At 49.9% G+C, this 24,999-nt stretch overlaps 8 protein-coding genes across 8 annotated transcripts; 4 read left to right on the top strand and 4 right to left on the bottom strand.

The window, feature by feature from the left end:
- Positions 1-132: 132 nt before the first annotated feature.
- Positions 133-2,678, bottom strand: FIESC28_01336 (uncharacterized protein; the record flags this gene model as incomplete). The annotated part of the gene is made up of 3 exons (XM_031155487.1): positions 133-290; positions 383-977; positions 1,032-2,678. 3 exons carry the CDS (start codon positions 2,676-2,678, stop codon positions 133-135), a joined length of 2,400 nt encoding a protein of 799 aa, XP_031020434.1.
- Positions 2,679-4,627: 1,949 nt separating this feature from the next.
- On the bottom strand, positions 4,628-5,780 carry FIESC28_01335 (uncharacterized protein; the record flags this gene model as incomplete). Its single annotated transcript, XM_031155486.1, has 3 exons — positions 4,628-5,516; positions 5,577-5,636; positions 5,698-5,780. 3 exons carry the CDS (start codon positions 5,778-5,780, stop codon positions 4,628-4,630), a joined length of 1,032 nt encoding a protein of 343 aa, XP_031020433.1.
- Positions 5,781-10,518: 4,738 nt separating this feature from the next.
- On the top strand, positions 10,519-12,425 carry FIESC28_01334 (uncharacterized protein; the record flags this gene model as incomplete). Its single annotated transcript, XM_031155485.1, has 6 exons — positions 10,519-10,631; positions 10,817-11,055; positions 11,106-11,163; positions 11,230-11,449; positions 11,507-11,625; positions 11,687-12,425. The coding sequence occupies 6 exons, from the start codon at positions 10,519-10,521 to the stop codon at positions 12,423-12,425; spliced, it is 1,488 nt and encodes a 495-aa protein (XP_031020432.1).
- A 3,607-nt stretch (positions 12,426-16,032) lies between these two features.
- Positions 16,033-17,320, top strand: FIESC28_01333 (uncharacterized protein; the record flags this gene model as incomplete). Its single annotated transcript, XM_031155484.1, has 3 exons — positions 16,033-16,379; positions 16,443-16,685; positions 16,735-17,320. 3 exons carry the CDS (start codon positions 16,033-16,035, stop codon positions 17,318-17,320), a joined length of 1,176 nt encoding a protein of 391 aa, XP_031020431.1.
- A 1,797-nt stretch (positions 17,321-19,117) lies between these two features.
- Positions 19,118-20,167, top strand: FIESC28_01332 (uncharacterized protein; the record flags this gene model as incomplete). Its single annotated transcript, XM_031155483.1, has 4 exons — positions 19,118-19,155; positions 19,308-19,378; positions 19,482-20,084; positions 20,136-20,167. The coding sequence occupies 4 exons, from the start codon at positions 19,118-19,120 to the stop codon at positions 20,165-20,167; spliced, it is 744 nt and encodes a 247-aa protein (XP_031020430.1).
- Positions 20,168-20,525: 358 nt separating this feature from the next.
- FIESC28_01331 (uncharacterized protein) lies at positions 20,526-21,048 on the bottom strand (the record flags this gene model as incomplete). The annotated part of the gene is made up of 3 exons (XM_031155482.1): positions 20,526-20,817; positions 20,870-20,952; positions 21,010-21,048. 3 exons carry the CDS (start codon positions 21,046-21,048, stop codon positions 20,526-20,528), a joined length of 414 nt encoding a protein of 137 aa, XP_031020429.1.
- A 341-nt stretch (positions 21,049-21,389) lies between these two features.
- On the top strand, positions 21,390-22,917 carry FIESC28_01330 (uncharacterized protein; the record flags this gene model as incomplete). Its single annotated transcript, XM_031155481.1, has 4 exons — positions 21,390-21,651; positions 21,705-21,832; positions 21,885-21,990; positions 22,229-22,917. 4 exons carry the CDS (start codon positions 21,390-21,392, stop codon positions 22,915-22,917), a joined length of 1,185 nt encoding a protein of 394 aa, XP_031020428.1.
- A 688-nt stretch (positions 22,918-23,605) lies between these two features.
- Positions 23,606-24,458, bottom strand: FIESC28_01329 (uncharacterized protein; the record flags this gene model as incomplete). The annotated part of the gene is made up of 3 exons (XM_031155480.1): positions 23,606-23,669; positions 23,731-24,210; positions 24,268-24,458. The coding sequence occupies 3 exons, from the start codon at positions 24,456-24,458 to the stop codon at positions 23,606-23,608; spliced, it is 735 nt and encodes a 244-aa protein (XP_031020427.1).
- Between the last annotated feature and the right edge of the window lie 541 nt (positions 24,459-24,999).

Genomic DNA, 24,999 nt, shown 5'->3' with positions numbered 1-24,999 from the left:
TGGAAGGGTATTCTCTCTTCTTGACCGGCCGTTATACCAAGACATGCCTCGCATACGCCATGTCATCCAAGAAAGCCGTTAAACAGACATACATTCCGCCCTGCTTCAACAGATGTCTCGGACAAATAGTTCTCAACCACTGTCTCCAAATATGGCTCTGTCGTCTTGGAACGACATAAGGAACCTCGCCACGAGGCGTCCAGTGTACAGTGTCTGAGGATTCATTGGGAAAGGATGGCTCGCGTTGTTGTTGAGCCAGTCGTTGGCTGCTAGAAATTGCAACTCTTGCCCTATGTGAGACAGAAGGTGTCAGCGTTTGTGATCGTTCCAGAACAATACGGATACCTGTTAGCCCGTTTGTGAGTAGTCAGGTCGTACGTACAGCTTTCGCCAAACAATAATTCTCTCAGTTGAGCCGAGAACTTGATCGCCGGTCCGTCCAGCTCGTCCTGTTCGGCAAAGCTGCTGTCCAGCAAGGGGTTGAAGCCTTTCGTGTTGGCCTCCTTACTGTGCGTCTGGTAAATCTGGTGGAACTGGTAGGCGAACTGCCTGAAGGGCATGTTCTCAACCTCGGCGCAGGTATTCAGCGCGAGGCTTCTCTCGTACTCGGGTCTTGCGCTCTTCCTCATGTTGATCTCGTTTTGGGAGATCACAAAGATGTCAGCTGCCGTTTCAACCGCCTCCATGAAGAGGCAGAGAACAAGGAAGGCGGCGGTGCATGGCGCCCATTCGCGCCGAGACTTTGGTTTGAGTGACTTGGAGAATAGGTCAAATAGTTGTGTCATTTCGCGCTGCATCAGCTCGTCTACAATTGACTTGATCTGTCGTGCGAGGACTCGAGGAGTAACATAGTTGTCACCCTGGTCGATCATGCCACTCGATCGAAGGACATCAGCAGTCTCTTGAGTTAGGCAGAGTTGCCTTGTCATGATGTAGTGCATGCAATAAATGGACAAAGCACGCTTAACCATAAGGGACTGCGGCATGACTATCAGCTCGGCTAATGATGCGAGTTATCGGGTTTCACTCACCTCGGTCTCGTCAGCATACTGCTTGACGATCCTCAGTACCTTCTGGGGCAAACATGTACTTTGGAAGTTGTCTGTGACCTGATCGACAAAGTATGGCTCCGTAAGAAGGTCCTGTATGTACCTCTTGGTTCGTTTCTTGAGAGTGTCCCTCTCGGCTGTGTTGTCGAGCTCAACGCCGATGTTGGCTGCTCTGTTGCTCTTCAGCTCGACCCTGTTCCCTCCTATATTCTGGAGCTGCCAATGACTCCTGACCTCGTCAGTCTTTGGTGTGAAAAATTTGGCCCGTATTGCCAGGACAGTATTGAACAGTGGACCTGAGAAGAGCTCAATAGAGCAGACTTGCTCAACCCCTTGAACATGAAACCCGGCAATGTTCTCTGAGAAAAACTTGGTCATCTGGTCTTTAGCCAAGTGTCCGCGAATATACTCGGGAAACAAGATCCCCAAGAAGTCGTTGAATCGCCAACAAACAATCTGTGGCACTTGGACTATGATTTTCTTGCAGTTCTTGCAGGGTCGCTCAAGATCGCATTTCACCTTGCGACTATGGCAGCAGAAACATGCGCCGTGTCTTCGAACCTGCAAAGCATTCTCCTTGGTAGCATCCGCCAAAGGTCCCTTACGCCCTCGCTGACTTGTTCGGTTCATAGCCTCGAAGCACTCGAAAGGATTAGGACGACCGGCGTGAGCTGAGATAGAGTTAGGAGTCACGATGACAAACTTGCCAGACTGCTCTGTTTTCTTCGCCTTCTTCTCAACTTTTCCAGTCTTGACCTTACGGATCGGTATCGACGTCGGCGACTTGCTCCCACTGGGGCTCGCTTTTGAGCTGGGGAACGAGGTCTGGGAGTAGTTGCTCGCAGGTGAGGGGGAGTTGTTGAAGTCATCCATGATGAAGACACTCTCGCTACCTCTTGTATGCGTGTGATTCCAAGGTGGAACATTAGGATCTGACTGCATAGGCTGCTGAATGTTAAAGTTCATCTGGGGCACTTGAACCTGACCGTTCACGTCCATCGAGAACATATCGGCCCCGAAGTTTTGCATGAGTGTCATGTCTGCAGCAGCATCAGTACTCTGCGCTGAAGGAGAGGCCTTCCCCCGCTTCTTCAGCATACCATTCAAGCCCTGCGTTTGGAATTGAGTTGTGTCTTGCTGTGAGAAAAGGTACTGTTGGGGTGTTAGGAACCCCTGTGTCTGTCCATATCCTCCATCTGTCGTCGTTGCGAACATATCCGAGTTGGCATTGTCTGAAGGTGCCTGGAAGTTTGCATTGGCCGTGAAGAAGGTCGCTTGATTCATGTCGCCTAGTATTAGGGGGGAAGCTGCTGACGTTGGAGGTGTGTCTCCTGGCATGAATGGTGAAGAACGGTTGTTTGTAGAGGCATATGGCGGAGGAGTGTTACCGGCAGCATAGGAAGGGGAGGTATTGCTTGGCATAAGAGGTGACGGCGTCCCATGGACATTTCCAACCATAGTGAAGCTTCCTAGACTCCCACTAGCAGGATCGGAGAGAAAACTAATAGACGATGGCCCAGAGGTGATTGCTGTATAGTCGATATACTGCCATGATTCGTCGTCGGGGATAGAGTCGAAGTCGTAGGGGGACGATGAGGTTGGTGATGGCCGAGAGTGTATAGACGCCATCTTGATACTCCTTAATTTGTTTCTTGGTGTACAATGTTTGATCTCGAACAGTATATATCGATCCAGGGCTTATATAGATAAGTGAGTTTTTAAGTTAGACTAGGATGAGAACAGCCTGGTGCAGATGATGATTTCCAGTGCTTATATACTAGGATTATGTCCGTGATTGAGATGCCGGTACCGAAAGTCGCTGTTTACAATGCTGATGATGTCGTGCAATGATGCTTGCTGGTAATAAGAGGGTATTCGCAAGTTAGTTAGTCCCCGCGTATTCTTTGGTGTTGTAGTCGTAAGGTTTCAGTCCAGTCTCGCCACAGCATTACTTCTCAGCGCAGGAGAAACGACGACATTTAAATAACTCAACGAAAGTGCACTTTCACATGAGTCCACATTGAAACGAATATAAGAAAGAAAAGTAAGAAAAGCTGTCGCTTGCTTCACTTCCTCCTTCGGTCAACATTCATGGACGGCTCGACGCTAACCCAAACGGCGACCGAAAACTCGGTACTTTGCTTTGTATGCTATCTCCTGCCAAAAGTCAAGTACCTTGGAAGTGCAGGGTAAGCCAATCACAGTCACATATTATGCACATGCTCACTGACGCTATTCCTCTCTGAGTACTATGTCAAGTAACACAATTAGGTGTTTTCTATTCAATTGCCATGAATAATCTTCTTATAAAAGTGCATATTTACAGCCTGATTTCTTATCAAGGATGTCAGGTGCTCAGTTGACTAGGCTATAGCAGAAGCTCGAGCTGTCATTGGCATCGCACAGCATAAACGGTAGCATTATCGATCTGTGTCAGTAGGTATCCGATTGGTGTACGATTTCATGCATCACGCAGCATGGGGGAAGGCCTCAAGTTTTGAAAAACTTAATTCCATACGATGAGTTGTCTTGCAGCCCGGTATACCTATTGTTGGCCTCACGTAATGTGATTTACCTGAATCGCGGGTAGTAGATCTGAAAAACTACCTATCTCTTTGATCACGATCATGACCTACCCTAGGTCCGGTTCGAACTTTAAGGCAAACATACACAATACAATAAATACTTGACGGAGCTACCGGCTGGACCACCTATTGGCTGTTCTTAGTGGAACTTTAAGCATCATATGCCATATACTATTCATCCTTATTTGCTCATAGCTATCGGCAACACTCCGCAGCTAGTCTTCATGATATTGACGGTTGGGCGTCCACTTGGTATCAGCCAGTCTCGGAATCAGTATCCTTGTCCAAATCCTAACTGTCACCAGAACCTAGGTCTCATATGTGCCCAATGATCACCGATGATCACAGTGGTGAGATGCCTGCTCCCGAAAGATCATCATCACGGCTTTCATCCCAAAACTGTAATCCTTGCCAAGCCGACCGACCGATGCCCAACTCGCACCGTCACTCTCGTACCCAATTTCACTAATAGAAAGAAGCGGGCGAAATAATCAGCATACTATGAGTATGCCGTAGGCTCTTTGATTCAACGTGTTAACTAAAACATACAGCGAATGCGTCGTTACCAATACTGTATTGGGGTGCTGTCCGGATCCAGTGATAAAATCATAACAATAAACATGTGCTATACACGAAAGCACGAAACATGACTCGTCAATACTTGAAACATCAAATCAAAACAATTCTTGCCGCACAATAACTCCAACACGCTTTAGACAGAAGCCTCCTAACCAGAAATGATGGCTGCTGAGAAGGAGTGGCGTACACCTGGCACGCCAATCCTCTAGACTCAGGAGAACCTCTGCCCATATATGATAAACATTATCGCTCACAATGTCAAATTGTGCTTGTGGTCCCCATCCTTTGCTCGGGCCACGTCCCTGTTTCTGATCTGTGCCGTTGTCGTCACCGGCAGGTCATGTCTCCTGTTGTAGGAGAGCATATAAACGTATATCATTAGAGTCACTCGAGACTCGTGGTCAAGCTCGATTCTTAAGCTCGGTACCGCGTGGCGGCACGATCCTGGATCTGCTTGTCTGTAGAAACGTATAGTCGGTCTAGGTAGTCCATAGCCGAGGCATCCTTCAAGATTTTGGCCACCTGAATACCGGCCGAGATCAGCTGAAGAATGTTGCGGTCGTCCTTGAGAGGGCGACTTTGGTGCTTCGCAGCATGTCGCATCTCAAGGGAATTCTCCAGAATCGTAACGAACTGCTTGATCTGTCCATTGTAAAGAACTCGCGCTGGGATCCGTCGCTTCGTCGCTAGTCGCTTGAGAAGATAAACCCACTCGGTCCATTCTCGATCCTGTGGTCGCTCAACAGGTCGCATGTCCTGAGTCAAAGGGATTGGAAACTGGTACTTGGCCACAAAGTCGTAGGCGCATTGCGAAAGTCGATCATTGACTTGGCTTAAGACATTGTCCTGCTCCTGAACATGAAGGTTCGTGGGTAAGTGAGGAAGTTCTCGCTCCTGCATGGCAATAACATCCGGGGGCGGTCGCTGCAAGAATTGATGAGGACCGTCGAATTCGTCACGGTTTGATGGTCGTCTTTGTGAGCGACCCTTGCCAGTGGACTTTGTCTTTCCTCCGGGGGCAGCACTGTTCATACCATTCTCCAGAGAGTAGTCAGACAGGTTGGGCGATGCGATGATATCGTCCACCGAGTCGGTAGGCGAGTATCGATCATGGTTCTCCCAAGACTGAGAGGTCGGTGCCTTGTATGAGCCATGTCCAACGGGCTTGCCGTAAGATCCTGATGGAGGACGGGCACCGAAGGAGGGAGCGGCGGCATAGGCCGACTCAGTGCGTGATATGTGACCATTGGTACCGATAGGTAGACCGCCAGCTAAGTTATAGTTGCTGGCAGAGTAGTTGACACTTGAATTGGCCGATGTTACTAAGGATTCCGAGCTGGTGTTGTTCCGATAATCACCATACCTTTGTGATGAGTAAAAGCCATTGTCGAAGCCTCCATGTACCGAAGGATCAGTGAAGGAACTGCCGGTGAGTTAGTCAACCGCACTTATCTCGATTGTAGAGGAGGGAAGCTCAAACTTACTTGCGAGTTGGGTTCCAAGGGCTGTTGGACATTGTGGTCTTGTAAGCATGGTCTTGCTGTGCCATACTGTACTGGCTCATCATTGTGAAAACGGAACCGCGGGGTGTTAATTTTGGTCAGACTTGACGAGACTTGCGGCTGATAAAGAAAGAATCCACAGGCGAAAAGAAGCAGCAGAGGGTCCACGCCTTGGGTTCCAGTTAAAAAAAACGAGACTAAACCGACGGACAGCTTGTACAATATGGGTCCTTGGGCAGTGATCCTGGGTTTTTCCAAAAGGCTGGCTGGCTCCAAATGTCTTCTCCAGGGCATCCACGGTGACTAGGGTTTCCTGAGATGGCGATGAAATTGCCTGGGTCCTTCTGCTGGCGGTTGTAGGCGGTGTGACCTGTGGTCTGTGGTCCAGGCAGATGGATCTATCTGCAAAGGCCAACTCAACTCCTGCTGGATTGGATAAAAAACTGCGCGGGCAATAGTGAAGCACTAAAATAGTAGTGCGATATCCTTGGGGGGTGCTTCTCAACGAACCAGTTGAAGGTAGAACTGGTGGTGAGCGGATCTGAACTGACACAGACAGACAGATAGATAAGACTGGATTATGGAGGAGATCTGGAAGGTTGAAGCTCGGAATAAGGGACGATTTATGTTCGTCCGTGAGGCTGCAAGGGAAAAGGGACGGGTACGCATGTCATGAGCGAAACCCTGGCCTGGCCTGGCTGTTGATGATGGCGATGGGATGGGAAAAAACGATGCCCCATTCACTAGCACGACTTTAGTACCGTAGCGGAGTTGACAGGGACCAGGCGGGAAGCAAGTGATGGCCCAAATGTCTTTTCTGGCAAGATTTGCAAAAGAAATTCGCCCCAGAATCCCTAGAATTAATGTCAGGAGGGTGTCACTTCCTTCCGGGAACTGCGATAGTCCCAGTAACGGCGGTATGCATGGCAGGGTAGGGACTGTACTGTACTCTGTGCTTTGCTGTGCTGTACAGGTAGGTACAGTAGCGTGTGCAGGTACTGCGCTGTACAGTGGAGGGCAGTACTTGACCGGCAGTACTTGACCGGCAGTGCAGTCGAGTAACTAAACGTACTGTTTGTATTGAGTTGATGGCGCAAGCAGCCCAACAAGCGAGCGAATCCACGGAATGGGACCCTGCCTCTGATCTTAAACCAGGGTGGGTAAGCTTAATGATCGAAGACGTTGAAATGTTACTTTTTGTGTATCGTTTCGGGTCATTTTAGTACGACAGACCGCCGCACAGGAACCTCAAGAACTGTTGAGTGCTTGACGTTGCCTGCTGTGTCGCCGGGAGTGGAGAGGTACAGGTATCGTCAGAATAGAATGCAATGCCGAGGCCAGGTCATGCTACCCCAGATGTTCCGCGTAGGGACCTGAGGCTTCGATAAAATTGTGGAAAGTTAGAAGGTCACTCTGCATCGCGGGGCAGCACCGCTATTCCGGTCTTCCAATGCCTCACCCTCGGGCCAGGATAACAAAGCGAGGCAATTCATTGATTGCACCAGTGATTGATTGATTGACTGATTGATCTGATCTCCTGGGCATCATTAGGCGCACGCATTGTTGCCCAAGACGCGTTGGCAGCAGCCAAATCGAGTTGACCTGACCCCAAGAGATGGGATGCTAAGTTTGAGCAGGGGACCGCCCGGAACGTTGAGAAGCGGTCAATGGCGGGACTGCAGAAAAGGTCAGGCACCAAGGCTGTATGTAAGTGCACCCGACAGGGCTTCGTTGATGCCCACTGACCACCTCCATCACGGGACGTCAGGTCAGGTCAGGCCAAGTCTGGTCTGGTCACTGTGCCTGGTGGTTGGGTTTGACATTGTTCGTTCCTTGGTTCAGCAGTCAGAACGGTAACGAAAGCAGAAAAAGCAACAGCTCATCTACTGCCAGCAGTGTACATTAGACGAAGTACGTAGTACTGGACAGCACACCACCTCGGCGAGGCGGCACTAGACAAATCTGGGGATTCATCGTGAAGAAAAAGGCGAATGGTGATTGGCCTTCAGTACTTGGCGACACATTTAACGAAGCCTGACAGCAGTCTGGTGAACTGCAATGACCATAATATTTCATCATTGTAAGATGAGATAAGATGAGCTGTACCATTGCTACACAGCTGCACTGCACTGTGCAGCCAGCGCCATCCATTCCTGCTCGTACTTCTTGCACCCAAAGCTAACATCCCCCAATGTACCCGTAGATTTGATGATATCGTCAACAAAATCGTCCGACGGTTGACGCGATGCAAACAGCCGCTGGCAATGCGATGGTGGCTGGCCTACTCCACTCTGGCCCTGACTTGACCCTTGGAGCTCGTGGCATCTCTCGGCACCTGGGTACGGAATGGAGACGTTAAGTCAAGGGAAAAGGGTCCTTGCTTCGATGCCGCCGTCCTGCATCAGCGCAGCGCCCTGTCATGCCATGCCATGCCGAGTCAATCCATATTGATCTGTCCGCCTTGAACCGGCCGAGTCAGCTTGGTTAACTTTGAGGCGAACGTTTTATGGATGTGGATCTTGGAATTATCGGATGAAATCTTGAATCTTAGATCATTCGCTATGGGAATCGTGAGTTGTCGCTGTCAAAGCTGAGAACAGATGATGGTAGATGACGATTGGGAAGGTAAAGTGAGGAGGTACCTGCCGACCTGCGGCTCCTGCCCAAGCCCAATCTTCGCAGTTGACCGCTTCCTGTCATCCCAAGAATGGAAACGGAAAGTGCGAGGCGGTATCTGCTCACATCAAAATTCCCCATATCAAAACACTTAACCGAAGCAAGGCTGTCCACTTGAAAGACGCCAGATCATTAATTCTCTGAGCATGGGCAAATGCATGTGACCGTTACCGTGACCTTGACCCGATGTACGGAAGCCAACGTTCCGTCCCTTGTTCAATTTGGATTTTGTTTTGCTTTGTTTGACGTGTAAGAGAAGAGAATAGAATGGATGCTGATGATGTGGCACAGTAAACAAAGCCGAGTCGTCAATGCCGCTATTTCATTTCTAAGCCACTTTGGAACTGTGGCCTTTTCTTTTTGAGATATCTCTCAGTCGAACTTTGTCGATTCTCTTTCTCTTTTCCTCCCAGTTTTACCGATGGTTCTCGCTCGGCCTGCTGCAATTGTCAACCCCTATCATGACCACAGACACCGCCATGATCGCGATACACATCCGTTCGCCTGGACGCTGGACCCTCCGTTTGGTCGATCGTTCTCGTTCTCATCTGATCAACTCAATCCCTTTGGCCAACCGGATTGTTTTTTCCCAGTTCTTCTCAGAAACCAAGATCCCGCGCGGACCTTTACTACGATCTTTTCTTGGATACGAAATACTCGAGTCGCTCCTGGATCCAATTTATCCAATTGGCAATGTTTCGTGCCATACCCTGAACTCGACAGGTCGCTTCAAGTGCCCTCAGACTTCAACACGAGGTCCGGCCAGCCTCTTGGATTTCAAGATGCTCAGGTAATTTCACGACACGAGAAGAGATTCCTTGGACTGCGTCATTGTTCCTGTCTTCTGGCCCCCAAGTCCAGGTTAGGGCTGAAATAGGCCGTGTTTCGCATCGCTGCCGCTTACTAGCACGTGGAAGGTTAAGTTAAGTTAAGTTAAGTTAAGTTAAGTTAAGAGCTGATTCAGACTTGAAGGAACACGAGCTGCCACCTCGGTACCAGGCGTTCGTCCTTGCAGATTAGCCCCTGTTGACATCTCGAAAAAGGCCCAAAATAGATATTGGACCCCCACATTTTGAGCACTGACGTCCAGCTATTGATTGACATTCGACAGGAAGCAAAGCAAAACATAGCCGACAACTATTGCTCCGAGAGGCGGGGCCCACGCCGACCGGTGCCCGCTATGACTGGCCGCTCCGTTCCGGAAATGGAACTGGAGAACCGGAGGCCCCTCGGTGTTAGATCGTGAGAACCTCATCCTGTTCATGTCCACTTCTCTTTTTGTGGCACGCGACATGAGCCAAAGACAATCGACTTGTATCGAGAGGGCATTGTCTTCTCTTTGAGCGGACGCCGAGTCGGATTCCGTCTTGTTCCCTTTCTGTTATGCTGCATGCTGACCAAGACATACCTCATGCTCTTTGCTTCTTTCTCTTCTCCTGTTTCTTCGCCGGCAATCTGCTATAACCAAAGAGAGAGCCCCTGTCGCAGATGAGGTTTACCGACTCCTCTGTCTGTTACTATGCATAAGTGACGTAGGAGGTCCCTTGGACCACAGACTCTAGGTCCACCAGGTAGTACGAGACATTAATTCATTCAACCCTAGATGGAACTAGGCGGCCGCTTTTCTCTCAATATGGCCTCACTGATTCCATTACCCCCGGGCAGAACGAAGTCTCTACGGGCTTTTCTGAACAAGCCCCCGCCACCGGGGACTTAGCGAGTCATGGGGCTAAGAGCATCAGTGCTATTTGATTGGATGCAGACCCTGCAGCCTTCGTCTAGGAAAACGAGCTTTTGCTCCCTAGAAATCTATTTGGGGATATCCCGCCAACGGCGTGGATTGCATCGGGCAAAGACTGGTTCTCAATACGAAGAAGAATTCTTGTATGGCATGGCCAGCCTCTCTCTGCCTTGTTCAAAATCGTGTCAGCCGTGTCTCTAGACCACGCTTTCCATGAATTATTTCCTTTCGACCACCCCGGAGTCATTCGTAGCGGCGTCTTAAGATATTCGGTGCCTACATTAGTAGCATATAGACGAAGCCATTGCCGAGCCCATAACATAGACTTGCTGTTCCCAAGAGCTATACCACAATTGCGACAAACACAGGTATGCCCTGACAACAACATGGCACCGCCAAAGGACAAAGAACGCAAGAGGAAGTTTCATCGAAGAAGCAAAAATGGATGCACTCGGTGCAAGGCCAGGCATGTGAGGTGCGACGAGCAAAAACCGCTTTGGTATGTTTAAAGCTCCAACCAAATCTTACTCGTGCAACAAGCGATCGTTTCCCCTCATTACATGTCCATTCGCTGCAAGGCTACGCGCGGCTCAGATGCGGGATAGGCGATAGACGAACTTTGCATAAGGCTCCAACCGCGTCAAATGTCGTTGTAGAACTGACTAACGGATACTGCCAATACAGCACCAACTGTCTCCAAACGGGGAGTGAATGCATCTATCCGACTCCAGAACAGCCTCTACCGTCCAATGAGTCTTCGCCTTCGCCATCTTCATCCAGTAGCAATGTTGTTCTTGGGAGCTTCGGCTCTCAAATGGCACGTAGCGAAGCTCCAGCGCCAGGGATGAGTAATGCTCTCAACAACTACGTTGGAGGTTCGTTTGACGCTCTTCCAGAGCCATCGAAGCGCCTGTTGCGTCATTGTAGGTCTTCAGACACAAACGAGTCTCGCCATGACTAATCCCTGGACCAGTTTCACAGTACACAGTCTGGGGTCAGAGCCCTGTGGCTCGAGAGCAGGAATCTTCGGCGTACAGTAACCCAATACACAAATCACGTTTGACCCATAGAAGCACCTGGCACTGACAGCAGTCTAGAATTCAGAAGTCGTTCGAGAATCCGGGGTACATGCACATGTGTCTCATGCTCTCAGCTTGTCAATGGGCATGGGTCACGGGCTCAATGGACGAGGTTAGGATCCCGTTCCTGTACCATAAAGCAGCAACCTATCAGTTCGCACGGGAACAGCTCCAGAGTCCGGAACTAGCACAGAGCGGAGACACGATGTTGGCCATCTCCGCGTTAGCATTGACAGAGGTATAAATGTCTTGGCGTACGGGCTTTGCTGATTGATACTGACCATTGATGATCTAGGGCGCGATAGGAGAATTGGACGCTTCGTCAAGGCATCTAAAGGGTATTCAGTCAGCGGTAAGGCAATGGAATAGAGCCGCCGATCCTGTGCCAACACTGCCTCAAAGGATGCTGAAGATGTTAGTTGTGCACACGGGACATCGATCCCTTGATCGGACATCTACTGACGAATGTGAATAGGGTAGGAGAAGGACTACGAACCGGGAAAGCAGGCCAGCTCGTCAACGTACCCGAATACCAACCGACATTTATGGCTCTGTTATTTGCGTCGATTTGGGACATCACGGCATTACCACCGCGCGAGGCACCAAGATATGGTTGGTGGGAAGATATCCAAACACCAGCCGCCAGGCTCTGGCAGAACCATACCAGGGATCTCAATCTCAACTATGAGATTTCCAGAGGGTTTAGTGCGGGCCAATACGTACCGCGAATCCTAAACGGCGACCCAAAGAGCAGCCGGACGAGCTTCATCGCTACCTTTTTCTATCTGTGCTCAGAGTTGGGCGACAAATATTTTGATGTGACCATGATTGATTGGCTTCTCGAACAGCTCATTGACGATGTGAATGCTGGTGAAGAGCATCTCAGGATGAGTGAATGGACACAGTCACTCTGGCTGTTCTGTGTACTGTTTGGTGCGTCTATGGCATTCACGGGTCGGGCTAACAACGTGATTGAAGAGAGACAACTCGCCAGATGGCGGGCTGTTTACGGCGACAAGATGAAACTGGCCAGCCGAGAGTTGGGAATCACAAGTTGGCAGTCAGCTCGGGGAATGCTGGCAGCTGTGGTGGGAGAGATAGACGGCGAATTAGAAAAGGGCTTAGAGGAGTTATGGAACGAAGGGATATCTGAAGAGACACTGGCCGATGGCAGCATAAGCCCGTCGGTGGTAGAGCTGACAGAGTCGGACTAGGGCCTCGGATGTGTTGGTCCGTCAGACTGGTTTCTGATAAAGAGCGCAACCAACAAACAATGTATATATGTGAGCTATCATAGTGTGTTGGCGTTGAGTTGAGGCGGCACAATGCTGACAGGAGTTGTTAAATGATGGAAGGGACAGAAATGGGTCGGGTCGGCTGAGCTGACGGTGGATTTTTTTCTTCTTTACAGGCTATAGAAACCATATAGTATAGATTAACAAAACTTAATTTTGAAGTTGAAAAGCAACAAACCTGGATCTTGACGAAAGAGACGTTGGATTGTGATAGTGGAGGTAAAGTTAAAGTGGTTGCGTGCTATCACGTGGAACAACGGCCCGTTGGTCCTTCCATTCGATTGTTCCTTCCAGTTTCCTTCCCGGATAGGAAAAACGGAAAGAGAGAAGGGGGAGGGGAACGGACGGGTACGGAAGGTACGGGAAAGGCTGTCCCGCTCTGCCGCGCCCGCTGTAGACTGAGAGAGTCAGAGCTTGTGTAGTCAGTGCCTGGGGAAGAGGAAACTCAAAACTGCGGGTTTCATCGAATCCATCAATCAGACACCAACAGCATGTCTGTATCATCACATCCTTCCCATATTTGATATCGGTTCAAACATGACGGAAATTACCGCATTCACACAATTTTTATGCGAATCATCATCTTGACTCGTTGTCTCTGTCTCAGAGCGTATTTTCTCGTCTGTTATCGCGCGAACCGCCTGATGCATTTTGCACATTCTTGACCGCAGGTCTGTGTCATAACCATCCCACCAAGCGATACGCTGGCCCATCCTGTAGCCCGCTTGCATTATCGTCAAAAGGCACTTAAAGACCTGCTAAAAACAAACCAAGCCCTACCCCGCCCGTTGCGGTCTACTTGGTGCAATCACAGGACGTAAAGAAACCACCTGGGTGACCAGCGGCAGGCTCGGTGTGCCGTCTGTTGCATATTGGCTCATAGGACGCGGTTTGGTTGGCGATGCTTGCTTTGTTTAACCCACCCATGCTGACTTGGCCGCAGCATGTAGGGGGTTGAAGGAGGGTCATTCATGATAATAGCGCAGCGGGCCATGAAGACGCGACCAGACGCTGACGGAGATGAGGATGGCATGGCTGGCACAGAGGATTTGACAGAGCTTATGCTTCACTTACGACTCGACTCCTGAAAGCATGAGGCTGTGGTCAAAGTGATCGCCAGGAGCCGTTGCCTTTTAAGGACCAATGCGCAAGCCGCTGCGTCCGACACTCCGAGGCTAGCTTTCATAACAGAATTGCGTGGAAGGAGGTTCATGAGGATCAACCTCAATAATGCCCTTTTACATACGACGTAAACGAGATGACGATTTGGATGCAATTTCGGCCAACCTCGTGCTTTTCAGCCCGTCTGCTCTGTTCTCTCTCATCTTTTCGCACCACATCCTCGTCAATAAGCTTGGTTTTGTGCTCACAAGCTGCAGTGATGCGTTGTCCAGCAGCCATCATCCCTTCATTCTCACAGGTTAACGCCAAGTGATAGGATGGAGCCAGGGTCCTATCTCCACTTGTCTCCATCCCAAATCAGGGAAGTCAACCAGTCGCTCGTCGCTATGGCCCATCCCTCGCTTTCTACCCCTGCAATAACCCAACACACCGGTTTCTGCACTCTGAAATCACAAACGCCAGCTCACTCCTGCGACCAGAAAATGGCCGCGTTTTGCGGCAGTTCCATGGTCAGTGGAACCCTGTCCCGGCAGGTCGTCAGGCTTCGATAACAATAAAACCCGCAGGATCCCTCGTTGCCCAACGTCTCCCTTCTGCTCCTCAATTTTCCAGCCCAACTCTCGCCTCTTACTACCCAACCATCACTTCGGTCTGATCCTTCATAGACTACCGAGCCTTTTTACATTTCTTATACACAACCATCAACGCTTCCAATCTTCACCAGGAGTTGAAAGCAACCCAATCAGCCCAAGGATACATCCTGTCGCGCAACAACACCAACAACTCGACAGTATTGCCACTGGTCTGAACTTGCAAGACAACGTCCAACGTTGATCTTTGCTACTTCACGAGCTCAATTTTGCTCTACATTCCGAGGATACAATGACTGTTACTCTTGTGACACAGCCTGCTGCCATGCACGCTTTCAAGAACTCTGACCTCGATGAGGTTCATTCGCTGTCCAGGTACTGTTTTTCTTATTCTTCCCTGGGAGGCTTGCATTTGCTTTTTCTATCATGTTGCGCTCAAATCATGTATTACGACAATCTTGCTTCACTCTGTCCAAGGATATCAAGCCAGGAAACCACATCAATCATTCGCCCCATGGATATTTTCCAGGAACTCTGCCGGATCAAAGGACCATCATGAATCCATGGATAATATCGACATCAAGCCGCTGGATTTCTCACTTTACTGGATGTCCACCCGGACTTCACACAAACAATAATTACTGTACTGGCCATGTGCTTCCTGTGAGTATCGCGTTTTCCAATTCTGAAAACGTCAGCTTCACGATCCGCTCGGATTTCAACCCTGGACTTTCATGGAACACCCAAGGATTTCTCTGTAACATTCAAGGACTCGACCCTAGGACTTGTGGACTCTACTGGACCGTTTTCAGGATGGATCTTTCATACGCGGACATTTCTTTCGACGGGAATGAATACGACCCATGGAATCGCCTGGACTTCTGCTCCTTCTGTACCGTTCTGCGGTGTTAGACTTCAAGGTAGCATCTGGCTGAAAGGCCTAGCAATCCAATATGATTGCCTTTGTGCATCTGCACTTGACATCCGTCAATGGACAGCCATCTTTTCCACTGCTCTTTCTTTTTGCCGGATACACAATGGACCAAGGATCTTTCTGAATGCTTTCCAATCTGGCTTTCTATTCAACTCGACCACCCCATTGCTATACCAACTTGATTTTATGCGGATACTTAGATATACATACGACCTACTCGACTCAGCCCAGCACTGGACCACACCGGATACGATATATGTGACTTGATACTGATGTTGACGACCTTTTTTCTTCTGGCTTACGACCCTTTTACCATGGACATCAAGGAACCCAGACAGGAGTGCAAGATCTAACCTTAGGTTGTACTTGACACTGTCATACTTGGTCTGTAAACAACAAAACCCATCATCTCGTCTAATGCTAACCTATCAACAGATTCAAAGTTGATTCAAGCCATGGCATTTGCCTTGTTTTTATGCTTCTTTCTGTTTTCTTGCTTTCAAATCTGCGCAGAACGGCACACTGACCCTTCCTCAGCGACTTTAGCTTTTCTCAGCCTTCCATGTCTGGACTATTTCCTTTTTCTCAAACAGAACCATCTGCGGACCTGTTGGCAGGTTCGTCGTGGGCCACGACAGTAGAAGGACCACAGAACTTTCAAGATTTCTCAGACAACGGATCCGCCCATTCCGGAGAAGCCGAGGAGTTCATTTTCACATCTGGCCATGCTACACCCCGAGGAACACGGGTACTTTCCCAAGGAAACTGGTCTGCTTCCAGGACTGCCGCTTCAGCGACCCAAGGTGGACAAGCCATGTCCAGGGTCAGCTCTAGCAGGTCTAGCGGCTCATCGCTATCACAATCATCACATCTGTCCAACATGGACTTTTCAGGTAATGCTTCTGCTCTTCAGACTGGAACCCAAACCGGATCCATTCATGGAATTGATACTTGCCTCCTGGACCCTGTCGATGGTATGTCGACTCAGATGTACTGGCCCGGATATGATGCCACCTTCTCTCTTCCTGAGGCTAGCCCTCTGCACGTTGTTCCATCTCACATGCAGCTTGGACCTGATGTCTCTCTTGCCGAGAACTCTCCTCCCAGCCCTTGGGACTGCTTTTCTAGCTCTATCTCCCGCTCATCTTCCCCAAACACTATTGAGGACTTGTGGTTCCCTAACCAGAGCCCCAACTCCTCCCCTCAGATTCAGTGCCAGTCACCAAGGTACGTAATGTCCAACACGGCAGTGACACCCGATTCGGTTTCTTACCATGTCGATTGTTCTAGCCTTGATCGCAACATTCCATTGATCTCCGAGGATGCCAACGGAAAGGCCCTTACAACCCTTGATGATTTCCCCGCTGCTTCTGCCTTCACTGGACCCCGACGTCAGAACAGCGATGGTGAGTCCGCACGGGACCACGACCTCTACAAGAAGGCTGCTCCCTTCGAGGATGGACTCTACCACTGCCCCTGGGAAGGCCAGCCCAGCTGCAACCACCGACCTGAGAAGCTTAAGTGCAACTATGAGTAAGAAAAGACATCGAATCAAACGAATGCCATGTACTGACTGAATTAGCAAATTCGTTGACTCTCACCTGAAGCCCTACCGCTGCAAGGCTGATTCCTGCGAGGGTGCTCGCTTCTCATCCACTGCTTGCCTGCTTCGCCACGAGCGCGAGGCTCATGGACTCCACGGCCATGGTGACAAGCCTTTCCTTTGTGTCTATGAGGGCTGTGAGCGTGCTGTCCACGGAAACGGATTCCCTCGCCAGTGGAACCTGCGTGATCACATGAAGCGTGTCCACAATGACCACGGAAGCTCCAGCGGCTCCCCTACAACTGGATCTGCTCAGCCCGCCAAGGGACGTAAGCGCAAGACTGAGACCTCGGAGACCCAGACTTTCAACAGCCGCAAGGCGGCTGTCAAGTCCATGCCTCCTCCCCCGGAGCCCAAGGAGAACTTGACCCAGCCTCTTATTGACCAATGGATGGAGCACCACAAGGCTGTCCAGAGCCTCATGCGAAATGTTGTCAAGCCTGAGGATGTCCAGAACCTTCAGCACATCGGAACTATCCAGAACCGTCTGAACTCCATGATCAAGCTTACTACCGACCTCAACGCCATCAACAACCCTGGAAACACCCTCGCTGGCACTGGCTGAATGATTTGTAAGTTCCTACTTGACTATCAGAAAGAGCAATACACTAACTCAGAATCCCTAGATATGCGAGTCTTGTCTGCTACCAAAACCACCAAATTGATTTGTGCAAGTGCACAAGAAGAGATAAGAATGTCCGTCTGATATAGAGACACAATTCTGAATCTCCAAGACGTCCCAAGATTCGGGCAAAAATGCCCATCATCTACGGCAGAGGCACCTGTCCCGCCTAGTAGAACAATTCCCAAGGAACGGATGCACTTCATTACCACCGGAATCCATATTATCCAAGGATACGGACATAGTCCCAAGGATTGCGCCACCGCTGCGCCAGGAGGATTACGGAGACCCGTTATGGGAGAAACATAATCGACTTCAGAGTCGATTGAGCTGAGGAAAAGAAGGGGGACGTCGAGGAGGAAGCATTAGATAGACTGATCACTCCGATTTGAGTTTGATCCAGATTTTACAGATAACAACAACAGATGGCCCTTGACTACAGGAAAGGGTAGCAGATTAGACACTTTGTTTGGGAGGGATTTTTGTTATTGGCAGCATCACTGCAGATAGGATTTGGGAGTTCAATCAAATTTTTAGCATCATTTGATCGTTGCTCGCATGAATTGGCCTGTGAAGAATAATCATCCGATAATATGTTTACGAGCTGAATTAATTGGTGGTCTGTATCTCCTGAGGTTCGGATACATGGAAGTTGAGCTAGGGATTTGATATGCCACCAGGTTTGTGACGCTAGGAGCCAATATTCGCTCTTGATACATCGTGTTTAGGACAGCAAATGCTGAAATACCACTCAGGGTCAGCGGTGAAACCTGCAGTCGATCGGAAGAAGCAGGGTCAACTACGTAAGTGAGAGTCCGGGGCAAGATCGTGGAGAAACATAGAGTGCAGCTGTCTTGGACGTAGGTATACCTAGTAGTCTACATTCTAGAGGTACATGTAGCCTCGAAATATTATTTGGGTTTATGCCACCACATCCAGAGGATAAGGTTCTCCCTGTATGAGTCGATAAAGCATGCCCGGACCTTTCAAAGCTCGACTCATGGCACGACAACTGCGGTAAATAGCTCCGAGATATTGTCGGCTCGGGCACGGTCTCGGTGGTTTCAGTTGCATCTTGTAGGTTGGCAGTGGAGAGGCCTATGATGGTTTAGGGTCCTGAAGCCTCCACTATGACGCTGCGCTGAGAGTGCTGTGTGTTGGATCAGCGAAAAAAACGGCAGTGATCCGGGTACCTGAGAGAAGCATCTGGAAGTTTTTGATTGTAAGTTGTCATAACAAACTGCGTTACTGGCTCATGGATGAAGGACATAAATGGAATGATGATGTATCTTTAAGGGTAGTTGAGTTCCGAGCTCTGCCGTAATTGTCGATTTACTGATCGATGTAAGTGATGCTATCCAGGTACAACACCTTCTTGCCTACCAAAATGTCTCGACACAGAATAAAATGGTGCCATGAATGGAATCGATATCATTACTCAGGCCCTTGCGTATCTAAAACTGAACTCATTAATCCATGTCATTATCAATGTCTGTCCATATTTCATGACCTGACTCTGAGCCGCTTCAGCCCGACCCAAATTAAGTATGGGATATCCACCTGTAGAGGTGTGGTACTGGTAACGTACAGCTAAGCTCCAGACCATTTACGTAGTACTTAGCTACCTCTTCCCCATCCCAAACTCAACCTCATCTTTTCATTCTTCTCGTCTTCATCTGCCTCAATTTCTTCATCACCTACACTTAACTCCATAACATTACTATACACTAATTGCCCATCATGGCTCGCAAGTTCTTCGTCGGCGGCAACTTCAAGATGTAAGTTTTTACCCCACCATGACACTGCTCTGTTCTGTTCTGCGCAGCTTTGCTTCCTTGCTGCCCCTCCCCTCCAAAAAAGCAAAAGCAAAAAAAGGCCGCAGCTTTGGTTTGGTGAAGTTATCCAGAAAGCTGACATTGGTTCCCTCTAGGAACGGCTCCAAGTCGTCCATCAAGGAGATTGTCGACAACCTCAACAACGCTGACCTCGACAAGAACGCTGGTACGTCATTGCTTTATCCCCTCCCCCGCGCATCATCCCAGCTCCTCAACAGAACCCCTCATTATCTTTATGTTGGCAACATTCAACTAACATAAGCTCTCAGAGGTCGTTGTCTCTCCTCCTGCCCTCTACCTCCCTCTCGTCCGCGACACTCTCCGCAAGGATATCGAGGTTGCCGCCCAGAACGTCTACGACAAGCCCAACGGTGCTTTCACTGGCGAGATCTCCGTCTCCCAGCTCAAGGACAGTGAGATCAACTGGGCCATCCTCGGCCACTCCGAGCGCCGAACCATCCTCGGCGAGTCTGACGAGGTCATCTCCTCCAAGACCAAGTACGCTACCGAGAACGGCCTCAAGGTCATCTGGTGCTGCGGCGAGTCCCTCGAGACCCGTGAGGCTGGCAAGACCATTGAGTTTGTCTCTGCCCAGATCAAGTCTCTCCAGTCCCAGGTCTCCGACTGGTCCAACATCGTCATCGCCTACGAGCCCATCTGGGCCATTGGCACTGGCAAGGTTGCCACTACTGAGCAGGCCCAGGAGGTCCACAAGGCCATCCGTGACCTCCTCCGCGGCATCAGCGATAAGGTTGCTGACGAGACCCGCATCCTCTACGGCGGCAGTGTCAACGAGAAGAACTGCGGCGAGCTCGCCAAGCAGGCCGACATTGACGGTTTCCTCGTTGGCGGCGCTTCTCTCAAGCCTGCTTGTAAGTTGCTCATGGGATACCCCCTCTTTGAACTATGCTAACATTTTCCAGTCGTCGACATCATCAACGCTACCAAGCAGTAAACTAATTAATTCAAAAGTAAAAGATTTTGTTCCGGCGAGGTGTTGGTACCTGGTATGAGAACAATAGATGATGAATGAAATAAAAAGAATTATACCCTTGGATAATATGAATCGCCTGTGAAAGCATCGAAGTTTGACGCCGCAGTTCCCATAACTAATACCACATCAACTAGAAGTTTAATAAACAAATGACCAGCGATGTTTCGAAGCAATTTCATTCATGCCTCAGTATTTTGGAGATCTTGTTCTAAATCGTACATATTTCCTCGCAACCCAATACTACAATACAAACGACCCTCCAAATTGTTACAAACATTGAAAGGTGCAAAGACAGAAATCAAGCGTGGTAGCCATAAATTTAGACAGGCGTGCCCTTGCCGTGGTATGGAGACCAGACACCACGCACGCTTGGTCTGGTACTGGTAACGGCCTGGTTGTGTCGCTTGAGCTTTTCTCCGCTGGCATCCCGCAGCAACTCGGCCTTCTGAAGAATCTCATATGGTGATAAGTTTCGTACACAGATGGGCTTGTGAAGACCGTTAATGTAGTGGCCGACGATGACGGGGTGCTTGCCAGGTCGGGGCGAAATAGAGAACTCGACTTGGGGGTTGGCGGCGGCGAACTTGGGGAGGAGAGACTTGATGAAGCCGCTATAGCATGGTTAGAATCCATGAATGCATAGAGAAGAGGGGGATTGCATACTTCATGCCCTTGGAGCTGCCGGCCCAGTCACAGTAGTAGAAGTCCAACTTCTTGCACTGCAGAATAAATGCGCCAAGGCCATTCTAGAAAAGTCAGCACTTCTCCCTCGATAGACCGGGAGTTTCGAGAGGGGAACAAACCTGGCCCTTCGCTATTTGTCTTAATGCCTTGACAGTCATTTTTGTGTGGCCGTATCAATCGCTATATTCATGATCCGACAACCAAAGAGAATTTGGCTACGAAGTCATCGCCAGAAAATCGACTCAGGTGCAGCCTACCCCTTACGGTTTAGTGCTGGTCGGCAGAACGCCGGCTATCGGGAAGTCTCAGCCTGCCAGGCACCCTTACTCTTCGAGTCCAGTCTAATTTCAATCCTCGAGCGCGCAACAACTTCAATTAAGCTTGGTGCAGTGTTTGAGCTTTTATCAACCTCACCCCGCGAGCCCAAACGCGCACCTTTTCTGTCGTTTCCCATTCTCTTCGTCTTTTATTTTTCGCCAATTCAAGACGATAAAGCGCAATGACAGACAAGCTTCCCCCCAACCTGCTCGCGCTGTTTGCGGCGCGACCACCCCTGCGATGGGTTGAAGCACCCGACTATGCGCCTCAGAACCGCAAGACAGCACCTATCAGTGGCGTCGCCCAATTCCTTCCCGAGCTTCAAAAATACAAGGAGACCGATGTGTATAATCCCACTGAGAGTTGGTTGCAACGCCGCGATCGCAAGAAGCGAGAGAAGAAGGAGAGGCTGGAGAAGCTCGTCACAGAAGCGCCTGAGCATTGTATGTGTCACCAATACATTCCATAATTGCACAATAGCTAACATACTATACAGACCGACCAGACAAGGACACCAACATCCGGGGCGATGCCTTCAAGACTCTGATTGTTGCGCGTCTAAGCTATGATGCCGACGAGAAGGACTTGGAGAAGGAGTTTGGTCGCTTTGGACCTATCGAGCGCGTTCGTAACACCAGAGAATTTTAAATGAGGATATAAGCTAACGCCATGTCAGATTCGCGTTGTTGCCGACACTCACGCTGACGAGAAGCCCAACAAGAAGAAGAAGCCTCATCGGGGTTACGCTTTCGTCGTTTTTGAACGCGAGAAAGATATGCGAGGTAAATATGGTCCCTTCCCCCCTCTGACTAGCCATTTGTTTTCTTCCCTGGATGTACCTTTTGAGTCGTGGCCCTCAGGCTTGCCCTTCTCTCGAAGTATATGGCGAGACATCAAAGGGCCCTCAAGCTTGCCCGTCTCTGCTTCTTCCTTTTCTTTTGTCAAATTCATTCAGCACACAAGGTACTATTTAGGGTAAGATTGACTGACACCTGCGCCATTCGGCGCAACCATGAGCAGCGGCTTTGGATTCTTGTGATGGCATGCGCATCAAGGATCGACGTATCAAGGTAGATGTTGAACGAGGCAGAACCGTCAAGGGCTGGCGACCACGACGTCTCGGTGGTGGTCTTGGCGGCAGAGGCTACACCAGAGCTATGGCCTCGCGTCCTATGGGCCCTGGTGGCTTTGGCGGTCCTGGAGGTGGTGGCTACCGCGGCGGCCGTGGAGGTTTCGACGGTGGACGTGGACGCGGTGGCTTCCGAGGAGGCGGAGGTTTCGGCGGCCGTGGAGGAGGCTTCCGAAGCGGCGGCGGAGATTTCAGCCGTGGTGGTGACCGAGGCGGATATGGCGCACCTAGTGATGCTCCGTCGGGACCCGGCTTTGATCGCAGGAACGGCGGTTTTGGCGATCGTGACCGAGGTGACCGAAGAGGTGACCGAGGGGGTGATCGAGGCCCCGGTGGGTATGATTCGCGAGGCGGTGGTCGCTCATATGAGGACAGACACGGCGGCGGCCATCGCGATGGTGGCCGATACGGCGGAGATCGTGACCGACGTACCGGAGGCAACAACGAACCCATCGGCCGACGAGAAGGTGGGTATCGCGAACGGGACCGGGACTACGACAGACCTCGTGATGACGACGGCGGCCGTAAGCGCGGCTTTGACGGTGGTTACGAAGACCCTCGAAAGCTGCGACGCTACTGAGGAATCATCGTCTTGGATGCATGTGGTGGGTTGTCGATCTCATCTTTCAGTCATTAATACATTCCCCTTTTTCACCAAGGGTAAGCATGCCGCTTTAACGACAACCACGAAATCTCAAGCAGTCAGGGATTTCGCTACACGCCTCTGTCCAACTTGGATCCGTCAGTTTCTTTCACTTGTTTCGCTGTTTACTTAACCTACCAAGATATGACATTACCCCGCTCGTCTGCGGTAACAGCTTGTGGTCTATTGTGGTAGGCTTTGGTCGACTCAGTGTACCAGGTAACCCTTATATGTAGTCTATTGCTTTTTCGGGAGTCAGAGGCCAAAAAGAAAATGGAGGATGGTTTGATGGCAATTGGCCATGAAATGTTGTATAGGTAAGGTCAGGGTAAGGACTCCTAACCTGTTGACCCTCTGAATGTTGCCCAAGCCGGTCGAGGCCGACTCTGATGTATCACTTAGGAGTTTTCATATTGAATAATAGTTATAAGAAGCACCAAGTCGCGTGAATGTTTTGAAGTACGTATTGTCATTCAGGGGCGGGCCAATTGGTAAAACATGATGCCCTCCATATCCCATGGCCCTCAACGCCGAGATCCCATAAAAATTTCATGCTGGTATCAGTCATTCAAACAGAAGATGTCAAACCCAACGTCTAGCACCGTTTTATGCCTAGTCATAGGCTCTAATTCTCATCCATAGCATTGGGGTTGACTTCTGTCACCTCAGAGTTGGCAGCGTTCCAGTATCTAGAATATGTTAGTGCAAATCCAAACACAAATTGCCAGTTACCACAGGGTGAGAACTTACGCTAGCACCTTGACCTTGAACTCACTCAAGCACACATCAAAGAGCTTGAGCAATCTTGTCTGTCGCGAATCCAAAACATCTCCCTCCTTGCAGACAACATACTCTTCACCCTGGCCAGACTCGTCACCGAGAACGACTCGGCCCTTGACCATGCGAGTAGGAACACCAAGACGTCGCAGCTCAGGCTCGATGGTGTGGGTGAGAGGAACATCGTGCTCGGCGGGAACCTCACCGGCGGTAGCGTAGACGACACCGGTAGGGATGGAGAAGTCGCGGGTGGCAACGGCGCCGGCGCGGGCAAAGTCGACGGGAGCGAGGTTCTCAAAGTAAGAGAGGATTTCTTCGGCGGGACGGTTGGTCAAGATAAGACCGACGGTACCGGTCAAGTATTTGCTGAGGTTCTCGATTCCAGGAGCGATGGCCTCCTCGGGGGTCTGACCAAGAGCCTTGGCCATGAGCTTAGTCTTGCCAAAGAAGAGACTATCCAGAGTTAGTTCGAAAGCCCGCGATCAAAAGGCACACATTGGGAAGAATTACCGGCAGTCAGCGAGCTCACGTCGCACGTCCTTGAGGTGGTTGTTTCGCATGTTATCAACGCTGAAGACGAAGCAGTTCTGGTACTCGGGGACGGAATCGCGGATGTTCTGAAAGAGCTTGTCCTTGTTCTCGCGCGTCTTCTTCTCGACCTGGGTGAGGTGGACGACCTTTGCGCGCCTGGACTTGGGCATTGTGGCGGTTGTTTTCCTTGGTTATTTACTTGTTTGAAAGATTCTAGAGGGTGCCAAGGCAAAGTTGAGGTTTGTTTGGAAGGTAGTTAGGTTGGTTGTGGTATGAATTGAGATCGAGGTTGAGATATCACCCGCTCAGAGATAGTTCAGGTCGGTCGCTGATAAGATTGTGAAATTTTTTGGTTGTTGAACTAAAAAATTCAAGCGGGCGGGCGGTGGACCCCGCGATTGGTTTACACCGAAACCAGGGTCCAAGCCAATCACTCACCATAGACATACAAATCAAGTAAGTGGTTAGCGAATAAGGCAGGAAAACATAGTAATTCAAAGATTTAGTTTTCTATTCTGATCTAGATGACTGCTTCGACATATAAATAAGATATGCCCATAAAAGTATCATAAGTGTAGGCCCGATAACCGAAGAAGCCCTCTCAACACGGCACAGTCGAGTATTTAGAGAGGACAAAAGCTCCAAGATACATTGTTGATGATGTTTTAAGCTAAGGTTTATCGTAGGAGATTGAGACCTAGATATCCGATT

This window comes from Fusarium coffeatum (genome assembly GCF_003316985.1).
Source record: "Fusarium coffeatum strain FIESC_28 chromosome Unknown BRIP53273_contig_34, whole genome shotgun sequence".
Classification (NCBI taxonomy): Eukaryota; Fungi; Ascomycota; class Sordariomycetes; order Hypocreales; family Nectriaceae; genus Fusarium; species Fusarium coffeatum.
Note: the sequence above shows the minus strand (reverse complement) of the source record. Positions and strands in the feature narration are given on the sequence as shown.